The sequence below is a fragment of the Mytilus galloprovincialis genome, chromosome 7 (genome assembly GCF_965363235.1).
Source record: "Mytilus galloprovincialis chromosome 7, xbMytGall1.hap1.1, whole genome shotgun sequence".
Classification (NCBI taxonomy): domain Eukaryota; kingdom Metazoa; phylum Mollusca; class Bivalvia; order Mytilida; family Mytilidae; genus Mytilus; species Mytilus galloprovincialis.
Window position 1 is genome coordinate 28671276 of NC_134844.1, and position 24067 is coordinate 28695342.

The window sequence follows — 24067 nt, forward strand, 5'->3', positions numbered from 1 at the left end:
TGATCCCCTGTGGTTTAATAGTTGTTTATCTGTATAGGGCGTTCTATATGATCCCATTGTTTGGTTATCATGTATTCACTAGATTTATTTACTAAAGAGCGTTCTATGGGATCCCCTGTTGGGTCTTTAGGATCACCTGTTGTGTTATAATCGTGTCTGCTATGGGGCGGTCTATAGGATCCCCTGTTGGTTGTTTATCATGTATGTATAACAGGTTGTTCTATAGGATCCCAAGGTCGGTAAATATGATCCCTGTTGTTTGTTCAACATGTTTCGTCTAGAGGGTGTTCCATAAAACCCTAGGGTCGGTCTATAGGAGCACTGTAGTTTCATCATGTATCTATTAGAGGGCGATATATATATGCTCCCATATGCGTTCTTTAGGATCCCTTGTGGTTTAATAATTGTGTATCTGCTATAGGGCGTTCTAAAGGATCCACGGGGCGGTCTATAGGATCCCCTGTTGTTTGTTCATAATGTATCTATAACAGGTTGTTCTATACGAACCCCTTGGCTGTCTATAGGATCCCCTGTTGGTTGTTCATCATGTATCTATAACAGGTTGTTCTATACGATCCCCTGGGCGGTGTATAGGTGTCGCTTTTTTTAATAATCGCGTATATTCTATAGTGCGTTCTATAGGATCTCCGGGTCTGTCTATAGGATCCCCTATTGTTTATACCTTGGCGGTCTATATGATCCCCTTTTGTTTAATAATCGCGCATATTCTATAGTGCGTTCTATAGGACCCCCGGGTCTGTCTATATGACCCCCTATTCTTTAATAACCTTGCATCTGCTATAGGGCGTTCTATGTTATCCCTTTCAAAGGTCGAGGGGGCATATTGTTATTGGTTGTCTTTAATTTCTTTTTCTTTTCTTTTTCCCCATAATTTAATTGTCCCGACAAGTTCTCGGAAAAGGATAGACGCATTCATCTTTATGGAATTATGGCATAATGTAAACCATTATAGAAAGTTGTGCTTTTTAATAAGGGGATGGTCCAAGATGGTCTCGATTACTATAAACACTGGTCAACAGTATTTTTTTTAATGTTTTTTGTATATAATTCTAGTATTCCTGAGCATAGAACCATGATATTCAATATACAAAGTAGGTGTCAACAATTTGTATGATCCTCAGAACTACATGTACCTAGCAGTAGGTAGTTGTGTTTTTTTAGTGTAAATGTTATTTCAAAATTGCTGACGGTAACCTAGCAATGGCAAGGTCGTCTGGAAACTTGACAACAGTATGACATCCGCCTCTGCTCGCAATGCCAATTCTATTTGTTTTCGTATTTTTATGGATTTGTACAGACAGGAGAAAAGAAATTGACCCGTCTGTTAATATCCCTTTCCGATATATTGATGATGTACTGTCTATTAATGATAATAGATTCAATGAGTATATATGGCAATCCGTTTTACTATTTATTCTAACTTCAAGATACTCATATAATATATCAGATATTTCAAATGATATATAAAATCTCTCTCTCATATATAATATATGATATATCTAATATACTATACAAGATATCTCATATAATATATAATATATAAGATATTTTATATAATTTACTCTTTATAAGATATCTTATCAACTTTAAAAGATAGCTTATATACTTTATAAGATATCTTATCAACTTTAAAAGATAGCCTATATACTTTATAAGATATCTTATCAACTTTAAAAGATAGCTTATATACTTTATAAGATATCTTATTGATTCAATAAGATATATTATACACTTAAGAAGATATACTATAAACGAAATGAACAAAAAAGAAACGAACAATAACAATATGCCCCCTTTGAAAGGGATAACAAAGAACGTCCTATAGCAGATGCACGATTATTAAACAAGAGGGGATCCTAAGACCGACCCGGGGATCCTATAAAGCGCCCAGGGTATCGTATAAAACACCCTGTTATAGATACATGAACAACGAACAGGGGATCCTATAGACCTCCCTGGGAATCCTATAAAACGCCCTATAGCAGATACACGAATATTGCACAACAGGTGATCCTATAGACCCAACAGGGGATCCCATAGAACGCTCCCTAGTAGATACGTGATTACCAAACAACGGGATCCTATAGAACACCCTATAGCAGATACACTATTATTAAACCAAAGGGAATCCTATAGACCGCCCAGGGGATCCTGTAGAATACCCTCCAATAGATACATTATGAACAACCAACAGGGCTCCTACAGACCGACCTAGAGATTCTATGGACCGACCCGGGGAGCTTAAAGAACGCCCTATAGCAGATGCACGATTATTAAACAATACGGGATCATATAGACTACCCAGGGAATACTACAGAACGCCCTATTATAGATACATAATGAACAACCAACAGGGGATCAAGCATGCAGATACACGACTATTAAACAACAGGGGATCCTATAAAACGCCCTCTAGTAATTACGTAAAGTAGATAAATGTTTAAAAACAGAGGAACCTATAGAACGTCCTATCCTAGATGCATACAAATCAAACAGGGGATCCTGAAGAATATATAATGCTCAGACAACAGGAGATCCTGCAGAACGCCCTATAGTATAAACATGGACAACAATCAACAGGGGATCCTATAGAACGTCCTATGATAGATATATAATGTTGAGAAAACTGGGGATCCTGCAGAACGTCCTATAGTAGATATATAATATTAAGACAACAAGGGATCCTGTAGACCGCCCATGGTATCCTGTAGAACGCCCTTAAGTATAAACAGGAAAAACAATCAACAGAACGTCCTATAGTACATATATTATGTTCAAAAACAAAGATTCCTGCAGACCGCCCAAAGTTTCCTGCAGACCGCCCAACGGATCATATAGAAAGCCCTATAGTATAAACATGAAAAACAATCAACAGGAAGGGGGTCTTATAGAACGTCCTATAGTACATATATTATGTTGAAAAACAGAGATTCCTGCAGACCACACAAAGTTTCCCTCAGACCGCCAAAGGGATCATATAGAAAGCCCTATAGTATAAACATGAAAAACAATCAACAGGGGATCTTATAGAACGCCATTTAGTACATATATAATGTAAAGACAACAGGGTATCCTGTAGACCGCTCAAGGGATCCTGTAGAACGCCCTTTAGTATATACATGATTAACAAACAATAGGGGATCCTATAGAACGTCTTATAGTAGATATATTATGTTGAGAAAACAGGGGATCCTGTAGAACGCCCTATAGTATATAAATGAAAAACAAACAACAGGGGATACTTTAGAACGTCGTATAGTAGATATATATTTTTAAACAAATGGGGATCCTGTAGACCGCCTAGTGGATTCTGTAGAACGCCCTATAGTATAAACATAAAACACAATCAACAGGGCATCCTGTAGACCGCCCAGGGGATCCGGTAGAACGGCCGTCAGTACATAAATAATAAACAAACAATATAGGGATCCTATAGAACGTCCTATAGTAGATATTTAATGTAATTCCAACAGGGGAACCTGTAGACCGTCCATGGTATCCTGTAGAACGCCCTTTAGTATAAACATAAAAACAATCAGCAGAACGTCCTATAGTACATATATTATGTTAAAAAAACAAAGACTCCTGCAGATCGCCCAAGGGATCATCTAGAAAGCCCTATTGTATAAACATGAAAAACAATCAACAGGGGGTCTTATATATACAACGCCATTTAGTACATTATAATGAAAAGACAACACGGGATCCTGAAGACCGCCCAGGGGATCATGTAGAACGCCCTCGAGTATATACTTGATTAACAAACAATAGGGGATTCTATAGAACGTCTTATAGTAGATATATTATGTTGCGAAAACAAGGGATCCTGTAGACCGCCCAGGGGATCCTGTAAAACGCCCTATAGTATATAAATGAAAAACAAACAACAGGGGATACTTTAGAAGGTCTTATAGTAGATATATATTTTTACACAAATGGGGATCCTGTAGACCGCCTAGTGGATCCTTAGAACGCCCTATAGTATAAACATAAAAAAAAACAATCAATAGGGCATCCTGTAGACCGCCCAGGGGATCCGGTAGAACGCCCTTTAGTATATAAATAATAAACAAACAATATAGGGATCCTATAGAACGTCCTATAGTAGATATATAATGTAAATACAACAGGGGATCCTGTAGACCGCCCATGGTATCCTGTAGAACGCCCTTTAGTATAAACATGAAAAACAATCAACAGAACGTCCTATAGTACATATATTATGTTGAAAAACAAAGATTCCTGCAGACCACCCAAAGTTTCCTACAGACCGCCAAAGGGATCATATAGAAAGTCCTATTGTATAAACATGAAAAAAAATCAACAGGGGGTCTTATATATACAACGCCATTTAGTACATATATAATGTAAAGACAACAGGGGATCCTGAAGACCGTCCAGGGGATCCTTTACAACGCCCTGTAGTATAAACATGAAATACAATTAACAGGGGGTCTTATAGAACGTCCTATAGTACATATATTATGTTGAAAAACAGAGATTTCTGCAGACCACACAAAGTTTCCCGCAGACCGCCCAAGGGATCATATAGAAAGCGCTATAGTATAAACATGAAAAACAATCAACAGGGGATCTTATAGAACGCAATTTAGTACATATATAATTTAAAGATGACAAGGTATCCTGTAGACCGCCCAAGGGATCATGTAGACCGCCCAAGGGATCCTGTAGAACGCCCTTTAGTATATACATGATTAACAAACAATAGGGGATCCTATAGAACGTCTTATAGTAGATATATTATGTTGAGAAAACAGGGGATCCTGTAGACCGCCCAGGGGATACTGTAGAACGCCCTATAGTATATAAATGAAAAACAAACAACAGGGGATACTTTAGAACGTCCTATAGTAGATATATATTTTTAAACAAATGGGGATCCTGTAGACCGCCTAGTGGATCCTGTAGAACGCCCTGTCGTATATACATGATTAACAAACAATAGGGGATCCTATAGAACCTCTTATAATAGATATATTATGTTGAGAAAACAGGGGATCCTGTAGAACGCCCTATAGTATATAAATGAAAAACAAACAACAGCGGATACTTTAGAACGTCTTATAGCAGATACATTGTATATAATGTTGAGAAAACAGGGGATCCTGCAGACCAACCAAGTGATTCTATAGAAAGCCTTATAGTATATACATGACCGCCTAGTGGATCCTGTAGAACGCCCTATAGTATAAATTTATAAAAACAATCAACAGGGCATCCTGTACCCCGCCCAGGGGATCCGGTATAACGCCCTTTAGTATATAAATAATAAACAAACAATATAGGGGATCCTACAGAACGTCCTATAGTAGATATATAATGTAAAGACAACAGGGGATCCTGTAGAACGTCATGTAGTAGATATATAATGTAAAGACAACAGGAGATCCTGTAGACCGTCAACGGGATCCTGTAGAACGCATTATAGTATAAACATGAAAAACAATCAACAGGGGGTCTTATAGAACGTCCTTTAGTATATATATAATGTAAAGACAACAGGTATCCCGTAGACCGCCCAAGGGATCCTGTAGAACGCCCTTTAGTATAAACATGAAAAACAATCAACAGGAGATCTTATAGAACGCCATTTAGTACATATATAATGTTAAGACAACAGAGTATCCTGTAGATCGCCCAAGGGATCCTGTAGAACTCCCTATAGTATAAACATGAAAAACAATCAACAGGGCATCCTATAGAACGTCTTATGATAGATATATAATGTTGAGAAAATAGGGGATCCTGCAGACCGCCCAACGGATCATAAACGCCCTATAATGTATACATAATAAACAAAGAACAGGGGAACCTATTGAATTTCCTATCTCAGATGCATATTTTTTTTTAACAAAAGGGGATTCTGTAGACCGCCCAGGGGATCCCGTTGAACGCCCTATAGTATAAATATGAAAAACAAAGAACAGGGGAACCTATAGAAGTTCCTATCTCAGATGCATATTTTTTTAACAAAAGGGGATTCTGTAGACCGCCCAGGGGATCCCGTAGAACGCCCTATAGTATAAATATGAAAAACAAAGAACAGGGGAACCTATAGAAGTTCCTATCTCAGATGCATATTTTTTTAATAAAAGGGGATTCTGTAGACCGCCCAGGGTATCCTGTAGAACGCCCGATAGTATAAACATAAAAACAAACAATCAACAGGGCATCCTGTAGACCGCCCATGGGATCCGGTAGAACGCCCTTTAGTATATAAATAATAAACAAACAATATAGGGGATCCTATAGAACGTCCTATAGTAGATATATAATGTTCAGACAAAAGGCGATCCTGTAGACTGCCTAGGGGATCCTATTGAACGCCTTTTAGTATATAAATGATAAACAAACAACATGGGATCCTACAGGATCCCTTGGGCGGTCTACAGAATACCCTGTTGTCTTTACATTATATATGTACTATAGGACGTTCTATAAGACCCCCTGTTGATTGTTTTTCATGTTTATACTATAGGGCTTTCTATATGATATTAAGTTGAAAAACAGAGATTCCTGCAGACCACCCAAAATTTCCCGCAGACCGCCCAAGGGATCATATAGAAAGCCCTATAGTATAGACATGAAAAACGATCAACAGGGAATCTTATAGAACGCCATTTAGTACATATATAATGTAAAGACAACAGGTGATCTTTTAAAACGCCCTATAGCATAAACATGAAAAACAATCAACAGGGGGTCTTATAGAACGTCCTATAGTACATATATTATGTTGAAAAACAGATTCCTGCAGACCGCCCAAGGGATCATATAGAAAGCCCTATAGTATAAACATGAAAACAATTAACATGGGATCTTATAGAACGCCATTTAGTACATATATAATGTAAAGACAACAGGGTATCCTGTAGACCGCCCAAGGGACCCTGTAGAACGCCCTTTAGTATATACATGATTAACAAACAATAGGGGATCCTATAGAACGTCTTATAATAGATATATTATGTTGAGAAAACAGGGGATCCTGTAGAACGCCCTATAGTATATAAATGAAAAACAAACAACAGCGGATACTTTAGAACGTCTTATAGTAGATATATAATGTTGAGAAAACAGGGGATCCTGCAGACCGCCCAGCGGATACTGTAGAACGCCCTATAGTATAAACCTAAACAACAAACAACAGGGGATCATATAGAACGTCTTATAGTAGATACATTGTATATAATGTTGAGAAAACAGGGGATCCTGCAGACCAACCAAGTGATTCTATAGAAAGCCTTATAGTATATACATGACCGCCTAGTGGATCCTGTAGAACGCCCTATAGTATAAATTTATAAAAACAATCAACAGGGCATCCTGTACCCCGCCCAGGGGATCCGGTATAACGCCCTTTAGTATATAATTTATAAATAAACAATATAGGGGATCCTATAGAACGTCCTATAGTAGATATATAATGTAAAGACAACAGAGGATCCTGTAGAACGTCATGTAGTAGATATATAATGTAAAGACAACAGGGGATCCTGTAGACCGTCAACGGGATCCTGTAGAACGCATTATAGTATAAACATGAAAAACAATCAACATGGGGTCTTATAGAACGTCCTTTAGTATATATATAATGTAAAGACAACAGGTATCCCGTAGACCGCCCAAGGGATCCTGTAGAACGCCCTTTAGTATAAACATGAAAAACAATCAACAGGAGATCTTATAGAACGCCATTTAGTACATATATAATGTAAAGACAACAGAGTATCCTGTAGACCGCCCAAGGGATCCTGTAGAACGCCCTATAGTATAAACATGAAAAACAATCAACAGGGCATCCTATAGAACGTCTTATGATAGATATATAATGTTGAGAAAACAGGGGATCCTGCAGACCGCCCAAGGGATCATAAACGCCCTATAATGTATACATAATAAACAAAGAACAGGGGAACCTATTGAATTTCCTATCTCAGATGCATATTTTTTTTAACAAAAGGGGATTCTGTAGACCGCCCAGGGGATCCCGTTGAACGCCCTATAGTATAAATATGAAAAACAAAGAACAGGGGAACCTATAGAAGTTCCTATCTCAGATGCATATTTTTTTTAACAAAAGGGGATTCTGTAGACCGCCCAGGGGATCCCGTAGAACGCCCTATAGTATAAATATGAAAAACAAAGAACAGGGGAACCTATAGAAGTTCCTATCTCAGATGCATATTTTTTTTAACAAAAGGGGATTCTGTAGACCGCCCAGGGTATCCTGTAGAACGCCCGATAGTATAAACATAAAAACAAACAATCAACAGGGCATCCTGTAGACCGCCCAGGGGATCCGGTAGAACGCCCTTTAGTATATAAATAATAAACAAACAATATAGGGGATCCTATAGAACGTCCTATAGTAGATATATAATGTTCAGACAAAAGGCGATCCTGTAGACTGCCTAGGGGATCCTATTGAACGCCTTTTAGTATATAAATGATAAACAAACAACATGGGATCCTACAGGATCCCTTGGGCGGTCTACAGAATACCCTGTTGTCTTTACATTATATATGTACTATAGGACGTTCTATAAGACCCCCTGTTGATTGTTTTTCATGTTTATACTATAGGGCTTTCTATATGATATTATGTTGAAAAACAGAGATTCCTGCAGACCACCCAAAGTTTCCCGCAGACCGCCCAAGGGATCATATAGAAAGCACTATAGTATAAACATGAAAAACAATCAACAGGAGATCTTATAGAACGCCATTTAGTACAAATATAATGTAAAGACAACAGAGTATCCTGTAGACCGCCCGAGGGATCCTGTAGAACGCCCTTTAGTATATACATGATTAACAAACAATAGGGGATCCTATAGAACGTCTTATAATAGATATATTATGTTGAGAAAACAGGGGATCCTGTAGACCGCCCAGGGGATACTGTAGAACGCCCCATAGTATATAAATGAAAAACAAACAACAGGGGATACTTTAGAACGTCCTATAGTAGATATATATTTTTAAACAAATGGGGATCCTGTAGACCGCCTAGTGGATCCTGTAGAACGCCCTGTCGTATATACATGATTAACAAACAATAGGGGATCCTATAGAACGTCTTATAATAGATATATTATGTTGAGAAAACACTGGGGATCCTGTAGACCGCCCAGGGGATCCTGTAGAACGCCCTATAGTATATTAATGAAAAACAAACAACAGGGGATACTTTAGAACGTCTTATAGTAGATATATATTTTTAAACAAAAGGGGATCCTGTAGACCGCCCAGGGGATCCGGTAGAACGCACTTTAGTATATAAATAATAAACAAACAATATAGGGATCCTATAGAACGTCCTATAGTAGATATATAATGTAAATAAAACAGGGGATCCTGTAGAACGCCCATTAGTATAAACATGAAAAGCAATCAACAGAACGTCCTATAGTACATATATTATGTTGAAAAACAAAGATTCCTGCAGACCGCCCAAAGTTTCCTGCAGACCGCCCAAGGGATCATATAGAAAGCCCTATAGTATATACATGAAAAACGATCGGGAATCTTATAGAACGCCATTTAGTACATATATAATGTAAAGACAACAGGTGATCCTTTAAAACGCCCTATAGTATAAACATGAAAAACAATCAACAGGGGGTCTTATAGAACGTCCTATAGTACATATATTATGTTGAAACACAGATTCCTGCAGACCGCCCAAGGGATCATATAGAAAGCCCTATAGTATAAACATGAAAACAATTAACATGGGATCTTATAAAACGCCATTTAGTACATATATAATGTAAAGACAACAGGGTATCCTGTAGACCGCCCAAGGGATCCTGTAGAACGCCCTTTAGTATATACATGATTAACAAACAATAGGGGATCCTATAGAACGTCTTATAATAGATATATTATGTTGAGAAAACAGGGGATCCTGTAGACCGCCCAGGGGATCCTGTAGAACGCCCTATAGTATATAAATGAAAAACAAACAACAGGGGATACTTTAGAACGTCTTATAGTATATATATAATGTTGAGAAAACAGGGGATCCTGCAGACCAACCAAGTGATTCTATAGAAAGCCTTATAGTATAGTGGATCCGGTATAACGCCCTTTAGTATATAAATAATAAACAAACAATATAAGGGATCCTATAGAACGTCCTATAGTAGATATATAATGTAAAGACAACAGGTATCCCGTAGACCGCCCAAGGGATCCTGTAGAACGCCCTTTAGTATAAACATGAAAAACAATCAACAGGAGATCTTATAGAACGCCATTTAGTACATATATAATGTAAAGACAACAGAGTATCCTGTAGACCGCCCAAGGGATCCTGTAAAACGCCCTTTAGTATATACACGATTAACAAACAATAGGGGATCCTATAGAACGTCTTATAGTATATATATTATGTTGAGAAAACAGGGGATCCTGTAGACCGCCCTGGGGATCCTGTAGAACGCCTTTTAGTATATAAATGAAAAACAAACAAACGGGGATCCTATAGACCGCCCAGTGGATCCTGTAGAACGCCTTTTAGTATAAATTTAAAAAACAATCAACAGGGCATCCTGTAGACCGCCCAGGGGATCCGGTATAACGCCCTTTAGTATATAAATAATAACAAACAATATAGGGGATCCTATAGAACGTCCTATATTAGATATATAATGTAAAGACAAGAGGGGATCCTGTAGAACGTCCTATAGTAGATATATTATGTAAAGACAACAGAGGATCCTGTAGACCACCAAGGGGATCCTGTAGAACGCCCTATAGTATAAACATGAAAAACAATCAACAGGGGGTCTTATAGAACGTCCTTTAGTAGATATATAATGTTCAGACAACAAGGGATCCTGAAGACCGCCCAGGGGATCCTGTAGAAAGCCCTTTAGTATATACTTGATTTACAAACAATAGGGGATCCTATAGAACGTCTTATAGTAGATATATTATATTGAGAAAACAGGGGAGCCGTAGACCGACCAGGGGATCCTGTAGAACGCTCTATAGTATATACTTGGAAAACAAACAGGGGATCCTGTAGAACGTCTTGTAGTAGATATATAATGTTGAGAAAGCAGGGGATCACACAGACCGACCAAGGGATCCCGTAGAAAGTCCTCTAGTAGATACATCAAAAACAAACAATAGGGTGTCGTATAGAACGTTCTATAGTTTATATATAATGTTCAGACAACAGGGGATCCTATAGACTGCCCAGGTGATCCTATAGAACGTCCTTTAGTATATACATGATAAACAAACAATATAGGAGATCCCAAAGAACGTTCTATAGTAGAAATATAAGGTTCAGACAACAGGGGATCATGTAGACCACCCAGAAGATCCTGTAGAACGCCCTAATAGAACATGTAGCTTCATTATAAACAATAACAGGGGAAACGAAGAACAGCACCCCAACCCCATCACCACTACCACTACCCCCTCACACCCCGTAAAGGAAATGTCTCGTGTCTAAGAACGTGTAAGCTACATGTTTTTTTTCAATTTGCCTACATCAAAGTACTCTATTAAGCAGATAATAAAAATATTAACTCCATAGTATATTCAAAGCCATGGGATCACGTGCATGGGACATTTGCAAGTCTTTACAACATAATTAAGGCACCACTACTGTGTGTCATATATATGTGAAATGTCATATATATCTTAAAAAGGAATATGTATTTGCTTAATGAGGGCACAATGATATATGCTACTGTAATACGGAACATTTTCCTATTTAAGACACCATTTCACGTTGAACGTGAAATAATTTCTGTCATGAACGTTGCACGAAAAGTAAAGACTTTAAGGTGAACCTTTTGTGACTGTCCTCTTGTATATATGAACTCTCTGTTTTACTTAATATTCCCTATTTAGTGTGTACACATTTATGATATAAATAATTTACAGCTTTTAAAAAAGTATATAAAGATATTCTGAACTTTTAAAATGCAAATAAAGGAACAACATCATTGCCCTTACCGCCTTGTCATTTCTTATCACGGAAACAAAATTAAATCAATTTGTAGAGAGCCGTGGTGTTTTGGTTAGTGCATCGGACTACTAACACTAAGGTTCCTGGTTCGATTCCCGTTTGAGATGAAAATTTCAGGAACTCATGCAATTTTCGGCTCTCCCTCGACACCATTTGCGAGTATCGGTATGGTCTTGAGGAAACGATGATAGTCCGTCGGAAGGGGACGAGAAATGGCTGACCCGTGTTAAGAGAGAGCCATAATCTTGCACGTTAAAGACATCCTTGTAGATTTCGAAAAAGAGTAAGCTTATGCCGCTACAAGGCTGAACTCGCACCCGCAACGTGGAAAGGGATTAATATAAGTTGCAAAACGTGTTTCCCAATCCACTATAAATAAATATGTTTAAACATAAATCAATTTCGTTCTTCTTGACCATTTGACGATCCCTGTCTGGTGTTTGATTTTTTTTTTGAAAAATACTGAGCACGCAAAATAAGCATTTGAATCACGAAGCACGTACAAAATTACATAAGCACAACATTTTGAACACCTAGCTGTTTTGCACGACTGAACGTGTAATAAAAAAGTAAAAACACGTTGAACGTGAAATAAAAAAAAAGCGATCACGTTCCACGAAAATAACCCTTTACCACTCTCCATGAAAGTTAATGATTTTGCATCGTTTTTTTAAAGATAGTTTTACATGTTAAGAAATTCTATTTTTAGCATTAGTATTATCCGAATTGTTTAAAAATAGCCTATAAATAGAATATGCATAATTCATGAATCGTGACGTAGGGCGGTCTACGGGATCCCTTCTTCCGCTTACCGTAAGAAACACCCAATTAGCCGTTTCAGAATCTAATGCATCCTGGGTAATATTTTCAAAAGTGTACAACAAAACGTCCTGATTGGTTAAAAATGTCATAAACAATGGAAATTTAACCAATGACGTGACGTTATTTTCATTTTGGGGTACGAACAATGAAATTACCCATGATGCTTTAGATTCTGAAACGGCCAATTGTATATATTACAAGACAATGTTAGTAAGGTTTAACTCCTAATTACAATGTTTGAGCAAACGTTGAAACGAAGAGTGAGCAAGCCAGTCAAAATCTTAATCTACAAGCATTTCGATATTAGCTCTATAAATATATGTTATAAAATCAGTGAGAATGCAAATGGGTAATATGTTAAAGAGACAACAACCCAACCAAAGAGCAGATCTAACAGCTGACGGCCACCAATGGGTCTTCAATGCAGCGAAAAAATCCCACACTCAGAAAAAAATGTGTACTAGTTCAGTGAAAATGGACGTCATACTACACTTTAAAACATAAATGTCATTATGAAATAAAATTAAAATAAAACATACAAGACTAACAAAGCCAGAGTCTCCTGACTTGGGAAAGGCCCAAAAATGCGGAGGGGTTAAACATGTTTTGTGAGATCTCAACACTCCCCCTATACCTCTATCCAATCAGTGGCGGATCCAGGGGGGGGGGGGGGTTCCGGGGGTGCGCACCCCCCTTTATTTTTGCCGATCAATGCATTTGTATCGGGACATATGTTTTGCACCCCCCTTTGCCCTGGGTGCCCTGGGTTAGCACCCCCCCTTTCGAAAATTCCTGCATCCGCCCCTGCCAATGTAGAATAAACAAACACATCGTATATATACACAGTAAAACTCGGTTTGTAAAAGAAGTCTGAGTCCAATGATACATTGTAATCATATCATATTTCATTGTCATATTGATCATCATATCACATTGGCGCTTGATGAATGACAAATCCAAATCAAACACACCTTTTTTTACCTGCATGCTTTCTAGTACCCGTGAAACAATTCATGCTTACCTGTATCTTTTGATACCTGTATAGTGTATTCTATATATTCAAGCGTTGGGACGTGCGAAAAGTTTGCGCCATATATATTTACAGGTTTGTTTTTCCGTTTCTTAATGTAAAGGTTCGGTTATAACATCTTCGTTTATGCAGAGACATATGTACATTACACTGTGGAGGCCCCTCATGGGGGGGTCCTAGTAATCACATAATCACCATTTTTTTGCCAATATAATCACATAATCATTAAATATTTGCTTATCTTTAGTAATCAAATAATCATAAACTAAAAATACAGTCCTAGGTAATCAAATAATCATGAAATATTTGGCTTAATAATCAAATAATCATTAAAAAAACGGCCAAGTAATCACATAATCAAAAACCCCATGAGGGCCCTCACTGTGTATATGCATGTCGTATATATGTCTCTGGTTTATGATAGTACTGTTATATTTCTTTGAACAGTTGCACTATTGTTCAAAGGCATATTTGTACTATTTGTAATTATCATTGTATATAAGATCATATAATATACTCGGGTGAATCGTTTTACAATTGTCATTTCTATAATTTGATAATAAACTTTTGTGTGTGACTCAAATTTTCACCATAAAAGTTTGGCTTGCTCAAAAGAAGAGAATTGTCTAATTGGCATTCATTCCACCTCTTCTTATTTTTATGGAACAAGGCCTGAAAAGCATTATTAGTAGGCCAGATATTTCAATGAATGAAATATCCAATTTTTAGAGAAGATTTAATTCATATTATGAGAGGGGTACATCTGAAATATTTTATAAAGCATTTGTAGGACTTAATTTACAGTTGGTTTAAAGCGTGTCAGTTCGTACTATAGCAAAAATAAATATTAGAAAGTTTGATCTAACATGAGGTACGAAACGAAATTTTGAATAAGGTACGAAACTGCTTGAAAATGAATGTAGGTACGAAACCACCTGCTGTAATAATTTGAAATTGAAAGTGAAAGTAGATCTTTAAATGGCTTGTTAAAAGAAATGCACAACATAAATACTGCATGCAAATAGTAACAAAAAAGTGCCCTTCCTGTAAGTTTAAATCTTGCTCATTTGCACAGCTTTCGGCTCCTGCAAATAGAAAAAATATGTGTCCAGCTGATCACTATTAATTTGAAACTGTTTTAGTCCAAAAATTATCATTTTAATATGAGGGTTTGGATGGGGATAAATGATTAAAGAATAATAATGGCCTTAAAAAATGAAGATTAGAGAAATGCGTGGTCTAATTTTTTAAAGATTAGAGAAAAAAGGGGTTAATTTTTTGAAGATTTAGAGAAGAAAGGGATGAAAATTAAATGTTTACAGAATAACAGACCCCCCATCCAGACCCTCATTTATGAGGCTGGTAATGGGGAAGTCCAAATAATTATGACTTCTGGCAAGGTAGGAAGGCGTCCCAGAAAAAAATTAAAATAGCCTTGCCAGATGTCATAATTATTTGAACTAGTAATGGGGGTACCTTCATGATGAATAACGGTAAAAATTCTTGCCAAATGATGTTAATGGTAATTTTTTGTGCATGACAATAAAATATGCACTTTCTTTTAGACGATAAAAAAAAATTGAATAATTTTGAGGAATCATGTAAATTTTTTTCCAAAATAACGTAAATAATAATTATTTGAGACCTCTGACGAATCACTATTAAATCATATTTTGACGATAAACAGTAAAATTTTAATCAATTTGACGATAACGGTTGCCGAAAATGGCTATTTGACGCCTGACGTTAAAGGGCATTTACTACCCTCATTTATTATGAGGTCTTGGAAGGCTATTTTAAATTTTTTGCTTTGACGGCCTCGTACGACGTCAAAGAAAAATATAAAATAGCCTTTCAAGACGTATGTCCTAATTATTTGGACTAAGCACTCTTATGATTTTATCCACCATTAATTTATATTGATCCAAGATCGTCAGTCAGTCCCAAAAGCAACGAAGCAGTGCATTCATTTTGGATGGGCAAATATCAACGAGCTCTGAAGTCCAAAGGCCCCAGCTTGTCTGACAAAACAGCCGTTGGACATCAGAGTAATCTCGGATTAGGCATCTAATTGCATAATGTGCGTTCCTGATTGTATGCTGAGGCTACTTATATGATAGTAGTCTCAGCTGAATCCCAAGGGCTTGTTTAACATGTTTAAGATAGGCAGTGTCTGCGCGTACCCGCAAAAAAAAAAGTCCCGCATGCTCAGGTACGAATAGTCAAATTGCCATTCGTGAGGCTACTCGTACCCACATCCGGTTTGATGATAAAATGCCATCGGATCAGGATGAAACGTGAAATATATACAGAAATTATCGATAAAATGGGATTTCGTGTAGAATGAGTGAAGAGTATGAAAAATAATATTTTCAAATTGTACTTATTAGTTAATAATACATAATAAATATTGCAAATTAAATGTACACTGATTGAAGATGAAACTTTACAGTCCCTGTAAACATTTGTAAACTAGTCCTATAATATATGCACTTCTATTTTCTTTTTACTTATATTGCTATTTTTCCTTTTTTACTATTATTATCAATGTGCCACCGGCGCATTAAAAAAAATGAAAATATCAGCATGAAAACGTTAAATAGTGAATATATAATGCGAAGGCATATATTATATAGGACTACCTGTAAACATGAAGCAAAAAAAATAATACTATTATTAAATGTAAATGCAAATTTAAACACTTTAATTTTACTGAATTTGAAAAATACCAATATGAGATTTAAAAATTATCTTTGAGTGAAAAAGATCGTAAAACAGAAACTGTAGTTTAAAATATCTTAAACTACTAAAATTAAAGCTTGGGTGTCTATAAAAGAAATTAAAGAAGTTCTTCTTTTCTCTGCAGCTTCAATTGACTCTGAGTTCCTTTTATACAATTATCTAAAATTAATCGACTCATAGTTTTGAACAAATTGTTCCGATTCATGATAACTTTGAAATGTCTTCCCCACATGTATATCACTCTCTTCCATTTTAAGAATATTTATTAACCGAGAAAAACTGTTCACTTACCTATATACAGATATTTATAAAACTTCTAAGTTTTTTAAATCAATTTATTCACTAATTGGGATAATTTCAGTATATAGTATATATGTCATGTTTAATTCCCGATCCAATGGCATAATATCTTAAAACCAGATGCGGGTATGCGAAGCCTACAAACAGCAATTTGGCTATTCATACCTGCATGCTGGTACGCTCAGACACTGCCTTTCTATATATATCAGATGACCCACTTTTAATCACTTTTCAGTGTGAATCTTTTTTGAAAATAGTTCATGATCCAATAGACTAGGATTTGATATCATTAGAAGGGTAGGTATGCCTTTTACCATCGTGCTTCAATTGGTCAATTTGGGTACCGTTAGCAATAAATCAGTAAAAATTTACTGGGATTCATCAAAATATCCTTATTATCATTCATCATATTAGTCTCAAATAGTTATTGTAACTGTTAAATTTGGAAAAAAATTAATGTGATTTGTCGAAATCAGTCGATTTTATTTATCGTTCTAAAGAAAGTGTACAAATTATCGTCATGCACCAAAATAAACTGTAAACGTCATTTGGCATGATTTTTTACTGTTCTTCATCATGATGGTACCCCCATTACGACCCTCCATTTATAGGTACTTAACCTGTATTTTTGAGAAATGTCATCCAGTCGCAAACTTCCATTATATTTTGATTCTGTATAGTTGTCTATATATATCCAATTTAAAATTATTATGTCATCAATGTCAAGGGCAGTTTTAATGGGTGGCCCAGGTGGCTTGATTCCCCCCTTTTCTGGGAAATATTTGTTTGATTATATTAGGAATCACCAAAGCATGACTGAAGTGGGCCCCCTCTTAGTCAGTCGGTGGGCTTCCACTTATGAAAATTTCTGGATCAACCACTGGATGTACATTAAATTAACTACAACAAAAATATGATGTATACACACCTATTTCTATTGTCAGAATCATTTGTAGCAGGCCTTCCAAGTTAAGGTCAACCGTTATATACTTTTCTTCATGCAGACAAGCAACTGGACGTTAAGCAACCAACAATCAATCAATCTCGCAGACAAATGACATTGTTCATCTCACATTGTTATTAGCATGATTAGAATTCATGGTTTTAATAACACAATATCCTGAGTGAACAACAATCTCTGTGTACTCTCAGGTGTGTGTTTTAGGGGGTTCTTGAAAGAAATTATTTTTTCAATCAGATTTCTTTTTAAACTCGATGTTGATTCCCCACCTAATTTTCAACAGACAAACTATCTTGTGTCTAAAGTCTAAATAATCAAAAGCACTTTTTAATAACTTGCCAAAATCATGAAAATGTATATACATAGTTGATATAATGTTTTTTTTTCAAAAATATAATAAAAAGTAAGGGTCACATTAATTTTTTTTTCAATCTACAGGTTGGGTAAAGTTGTCAGTTGCCAATACTTGGAAAACACATTATAAAAATAAGGAGATGTGGTATGATTGCCAATGAGACATTTAATTGTTCCTATTGAAAAGATTTTTTTTGTGAGTTTGACAAATAAAAAATTGAAAATGACAATATTTGAGATCAGCTCTTCCTGAATTTATTCGTTTAGTCAACAAAACACACTAAAAAATGTAAATTTCAATTAATTAGGAACAATGCTAAAAATGTTATCAGAAATCTACTTTTTATGATAAAATCAGTGTTAATTAATAATTGAAGGCCACTAATTGTCAAATGTAAAACAATTCAAATTAGAAAACTAATGGCCTAATTTATGAACAAAATAATGACATAGAATAAACAAGTACCCCACAACAACCACTGTCAGACCACCAATTAAATGTCCCTATCGGTTCAACCAAATTTTGCAATTTTCACAGCTTTCTTGATATTTTACTTAACTTCATAGAAACCAGTAAGATCGAGGTCTCCGGAATAGACAAATGATAGTTACCACTAAAAATAACCCCTGGTTTCTGGAAATCTTAAATTAGTATACTATGTAGACTTGCTACAATTCCCTTTCTATTATTTCTCTCTTACTATTAATTTATATGTTTACTGATAAGTGCCAGCCTACTGATTGCCCTTGGAGTTCCTCCTGCAGATGTCAGTATAATTGTAATCTCCTAGTTATAGCAGTAAAATTATTAAAGGGGCAAAATTGAAAAAAAAAAGAAAAAAACATAATTAGGAAGGGACATGTAGCAAGTCTATATACTATGGAGTGCATTAATCCTGAATGTTGAATGCAAACTCATAGACAAGTAAATTTTGACTCAAAATGGTCTTAAATATATTTTCTTTCACCAAAAGTTTCATTTCTGCCAATTTGTTGGTAATAGTTTAAGTAAACAATGACATCAAATGCACTATTATTTTTTTGTCCGAGTAGGCCTACTTTCACATTCATTCTAAATTGGAAGGAGTAATTGGTGATCTGACATCTACAGGCCCCTGATTTGGTACAGGCACATACCATGCAGTGTGGCCTTTAAGACATCACCATTATTTTAGAGTTTCAGAAAATGTTTGAAACACTTTTACATTTTAAATTCCAAAATACAGGTTATTTCTATTTAGGGATAGCAAATCCTTAGCATTTCAAATAATTCTAAATCTTGTAAATAGTAAATTTATAAATAAGACTTTTAAAAGCATATTAAAAAGAAATTATTTTTTTAAGAAATGCTATGTTTAAAGTAGGTACATGTTTTACTGTTAGATGTGAGTACGGTATATATACAAAATGTCTTCATTTTTATTATAGACAATGGACTTAAATGATGTGTTTGAAGAGGAAATTCTGCAGATAGCAGATAAAGATGAAGACCTCCTTTGTGGCAAAGTATTTGCCAAGAATTTTAGAAGCAAATGTTTTATCAAGACTAAATTTCATGATTGCTTTATAGAAAAAATGACAATAGCCAGAATAACAAGCAGTCAGAGGCAGACATTGGTAGGCATTGAAGGGATCGGAAAGTCTTCATCCGCAATATACTATGTCCTTAGTTGTAGAAAAAAGGGGGACAATGGCATTCACTATGTTGACTTGAACGTAATTGAAGCAATCGATAAAAACCTGGAAAAATTTAAGCTATTTGCAGACAATGTGACTTGTAATGATTGTTTAGTAGTAGATCATGTGACATTATCTAATATGCCATTAGTGAAGAAAATTGCAGAAGTTACTCAGTATACACAAATCATTCTGATTGAGTCTGGTTTTACTGCTTGTGCACATACAACAACTGGTGTTGACTTTAGTAAAGATCTTCAGCTAGATTTGGACGAGTTTAAGAAGATATGGACTGGATCTCTTTCAGTACAAACTAAAGGTTTATCAATGTTTCTTGAAGGTCATAAAGGTTCATCATTGTTTCTTGAAGGTCACAAGGTTTATCATGAATTGAAAAGCCAATTGATTGTCACACCAAAACTATTACATAGTACTTTAGATGATATGATGTTGCACAATTTAAAAACTGAAGCTGTCCTTTACTCCGCAAAATGTAGATTACGGGAAGATATAGCTATTATCAACCTTGATGTTAAACATCCTCAGGAGGAAAGATTCATATTAGATACAAAAACCCTGCTGGAGTTAATTAAGAACCATGATGACGGGTTTACCACCACACTTTTTACCTTACAAGAATTTAAGATAGCAATTAATATCTTTGATGTCCAAATTAGTGTGGTATCGAAGCAAGCTCTGAAGGAAAACTATAGATTATTTGAGCTTGAGCTTACAGAGGGTGATGTTTATGTAGTTATAAGTGAATTGCAACCCTCTATTCATTCTTTTTGGATTGAAAAGTTCCCTTATAATTTCAAAGAAGTGACAAGTCATACTGATAACTGTTCAAAAGATTTTCTTCATAGGATAATTAATTATGGTGGTATGCAAAAAGAATTTGAGACAGCGATTGTTAAATTTCAAGCAGAAAATCACATAGTGTTCGTTCCTGATAGAGATGTCTACACAGATACAGACAGTGTTGAAAAACCTGGTAAATGTGAGATTAAGCAGTGTACTGGGATTATAAAGCAGAGACATGGTTTACAATGTCTGAAACCTGATCAAGATAAATTGATGGAATATTCTGATGAGAATACCAATAGGTATGATAAACCTCTAAGGAATGTACACAGAACAGCTCTTTTCATGAGTGAAGAAATAAAAAAGAATAGAGATCAAACTTTACTTGTATATCCCTCTGTTCAGAATCTGGTTGGCTTCAGTTATTTCTTGTATACTGCAAATACTCATTCAAAATGTGGCATCGACGAAGAATCTAGTGGCAGTGTTCCAGTAAAAAGAAAAAGGAATGAAAAAACTTTGTTTTTGGTTCGAGTCTCAACTGGGATCTCTCACACGGGACTAACAATGAACAATGCGTTAAAAGTCTTCAGAAATACCTTGAAAGAAGTATCTGTCCATGCAGTTGTCTTGATTGCTACAAAAGGTAGTGGTCCTTATACGCTAACAGGGAACTGCGTTTTTAAGCATCTATCTATTGTCAATATAGGTCACCAACATTATATGAAATATTTAAAGTTGTGTCTAAAGGAAGAGGATTATTCAGTTATCGATGCAATATTAACAAGCTCTGATGAAGTCGGGAATGAAAGAATCTTTCCACTTGTTCAAAAGATTACCAGGAATGGAAATTGAGCCTGGCGTAATATATTGTGCTGCAGACAGTCACTGAGGCATATATCAGTTAAAAGTGAGGAACAGAGAAGATTCATATGTTGGATATGAGAAAGTGAATAAAATTATTTCTTTTAATTTACTAATTAGTATTTTGTACATTAAACAAATGATTTCTGAAAGATTTAGAACAAAACAAACACGAAAATAGAAATGAAAAGTAACACAAGCAGTTGTGTTATGATTGCCAATGAGAAAACTATCCACCAGAGGTTAAACGATGTAGGAAACAAGAGGTCACCTTAGGCATTCAATAATGATAAAAGAAAACATAACAAAGGTCCTGACATGAAGAATGTAGAAAAAAAGTAGCGAATTCATAAGATTTCAATCAACTAAAAACAAATGTGACAGATATGAGCCAACGAAAACCACTTAGGTTTAGGCACATTACAGCGGCGTTAATCAAGTTTGTCAATGCCACGTTTATCTGGGACATTGGTGTAGCAGCACATCATTAGAATTAACTGTAAAAAATAGTGGTAAACTATTGGTTAACTATGTTAACAACTGTATTCCTTAATTTTCAAAAGGATTCAATTTACATTCTAGTTTGATGAATGAATAATTATACTTCATCTTAGTTGGTATATTATGATGACTGGCAAGATTTATCTGACTTGGACCTCATTTTCATGACTCATTGGTCAATCTCAAGATTTTTGTAGTTTATACTATACCAATAATCAATGGAGCCATTATATTTAGTATAAAAATAATGATGGTTTGGTGTACATGTCCTTTTGGCAGTTTTCTTCTGACCTTAAACCTATTTGAATGGTTCATTTATTGATGTAATTATTTCCCAGTTCAATCCAATTTTCAGATATTTTTAGGCAAAGTGGCCACTATTTTATAGCTGTTGTATGGAATGATTTTAATGTGTACATATCTGGTTGGTATATTCCATGGTTTGTTGGTCAATGTTCAGTTTTCATGGCTCATTGGGTAGTATTAAGATTTTTTTTACATTTTAATCTTTCTCTCAGATATTATAAGCAATAGATCAACTATGGTCACAATGTATAGAGTGATAGTGTACAAATTGACTTGCAGGGTTCATCTGACCTTGAACCAATTTAATGGTAAATTTATCAAGGTTCAATTTTTGGTAACTTGGTTTATTTTTCACCGACTATATGAGCAAAAGGCTCTGTGAATTAAATCCAACAATATTTGTTGAAAAGTATCATTGTTAGGTTGATCTGACCCTTACCTCAATTTCATGGATCATTGATAACGGTAAGTTTATGTGAAACTTGTAGTAAAACCTTTATATAACAGACCTTCACATCAATCACGAAGCAGGTGACACATTGATGCTGACCTTGACCTATTGTGTGTTTATTGACCAATGAAAAAGGTGATTAGTTAATTTCTGAATTACAATAATAGGTCAACCCAATTTGATTGATAGAAACAAGATGAAAATGTCAACTGGGTTAACATATGTTGACCTCATTTTCATGGTTCATTGATCATGATCATGATTCTGAGAGCATTGCATGAAAAAACAGTTCCCTACTGGTTAAACATTCATTGTACAGGATCAAAATGCTTACTTGATCTTTAACTTGTTATGGTGTAAACTTTATAACAAATACCAAGTCAATATCTTCAGTCATGATGAATAAAGTGTGGAATTGAAGTGAATTTTCTAAGACAAAGGACCATAACTATGCACAAATTCATCAGACCAAAACAAAATTAGAACTTAATCTGTAAATTTTCATGAAAAAAAACCCAAATACACCACATATCATATCAATGTATTTAAGCATGAAGAAAACAAGTGTGGAAAATTGATTTGCTAAACAGACCAAGGGACAGGGTGCAAACCTTAAGCCCCCTTCGTCTTCTTCGGTAGGGGACTAATAAAACATGTGAAAGATGAGAGTATGTAGTTTAATAGGCAATGAGACAACTATCTACCCAAGATGAAATGACAAATTCAAACAATTACAGATTACCATGAATACAGCAGGCACTTAACAACAATCAAAACCCATACCTCTTTCAGTTAATGTTACAAGAACCTTCTGACGGACAGCAATCAACATCAAACAGTGAATTAGTTTCCTTGTTTTTATCAGGCACATACAGAATAAGGCATGGATTTAACCATTCTGTAAGAGTTCAGTTCTCTACTTAACTTGGACCAATGATAAACATGGTAAAACGGCTAAACATTAGACGGAACTGTTTAGTTGAAAGGGGCTTGTTGTCAAATTGGGTCTATGCACAAAAACAACTAACAACATGGCAAAAGAAACAATGTAACAATCTAAGTCAGTTCCCATAAGTAATATTTCAACTTTATTTAAAAAGACAGATATTTGTCTGTCCAATAGGAATCCTCTGACTTTGGGCTCATTCACTTTGGAATAATGAAATATGTAATGTGTAAAACTATTGTAAGGTGCAATAAGAAAAAATAGCAAAATAA

General features: G+C 35.5%; 1 protein-coding gene across 2 annotated transcripts; it reads left to right on the top strand.

Annotated features, from left to right (window-relative positions):
• The first annotated feature begins 13837 nt into the window (after positions 1–13837).
• Positions 13838–21703, top strand: LOC143082703 (uncharacterized). Of its 2 annotated transcripts, none has more exons than XM_076258517.1 (2): positions 13838–13964; positions 19675–21703. In XM_076258517.1, the coding sequence occupies exon 2, from the start codon at positions 19678–19680 to the stop codon at positions 21580–21582; it is 1905 nt and encodes a 634-aa protein (XP_076114632.1). In that variant the 5' UTR covers positions 13838–13964; positions 19675–19677; the 3' UTR covers positions 21583–21703. The 2 variants fall into 2 exon arrangements, with proteins under 2 accessions (XP_076114632.1, XP_076114633.1); XM_076258518.1 differs by lacking the exon at positions 13838–13964 and adding an exon at positions 14839–14935.
• The last annotated feature ends 2364 nt before the right edge of the window (positions 21704–24067 follow it).

Coding starts and splice junctions, on each gene's coding strand:
- LOC143082703 (XM_076258517.1), top strand. CDS start 19,678: ATGGACTTAAATGATGTGTTTGAAGAGGAAATTCTGCAGATAGCAGAT.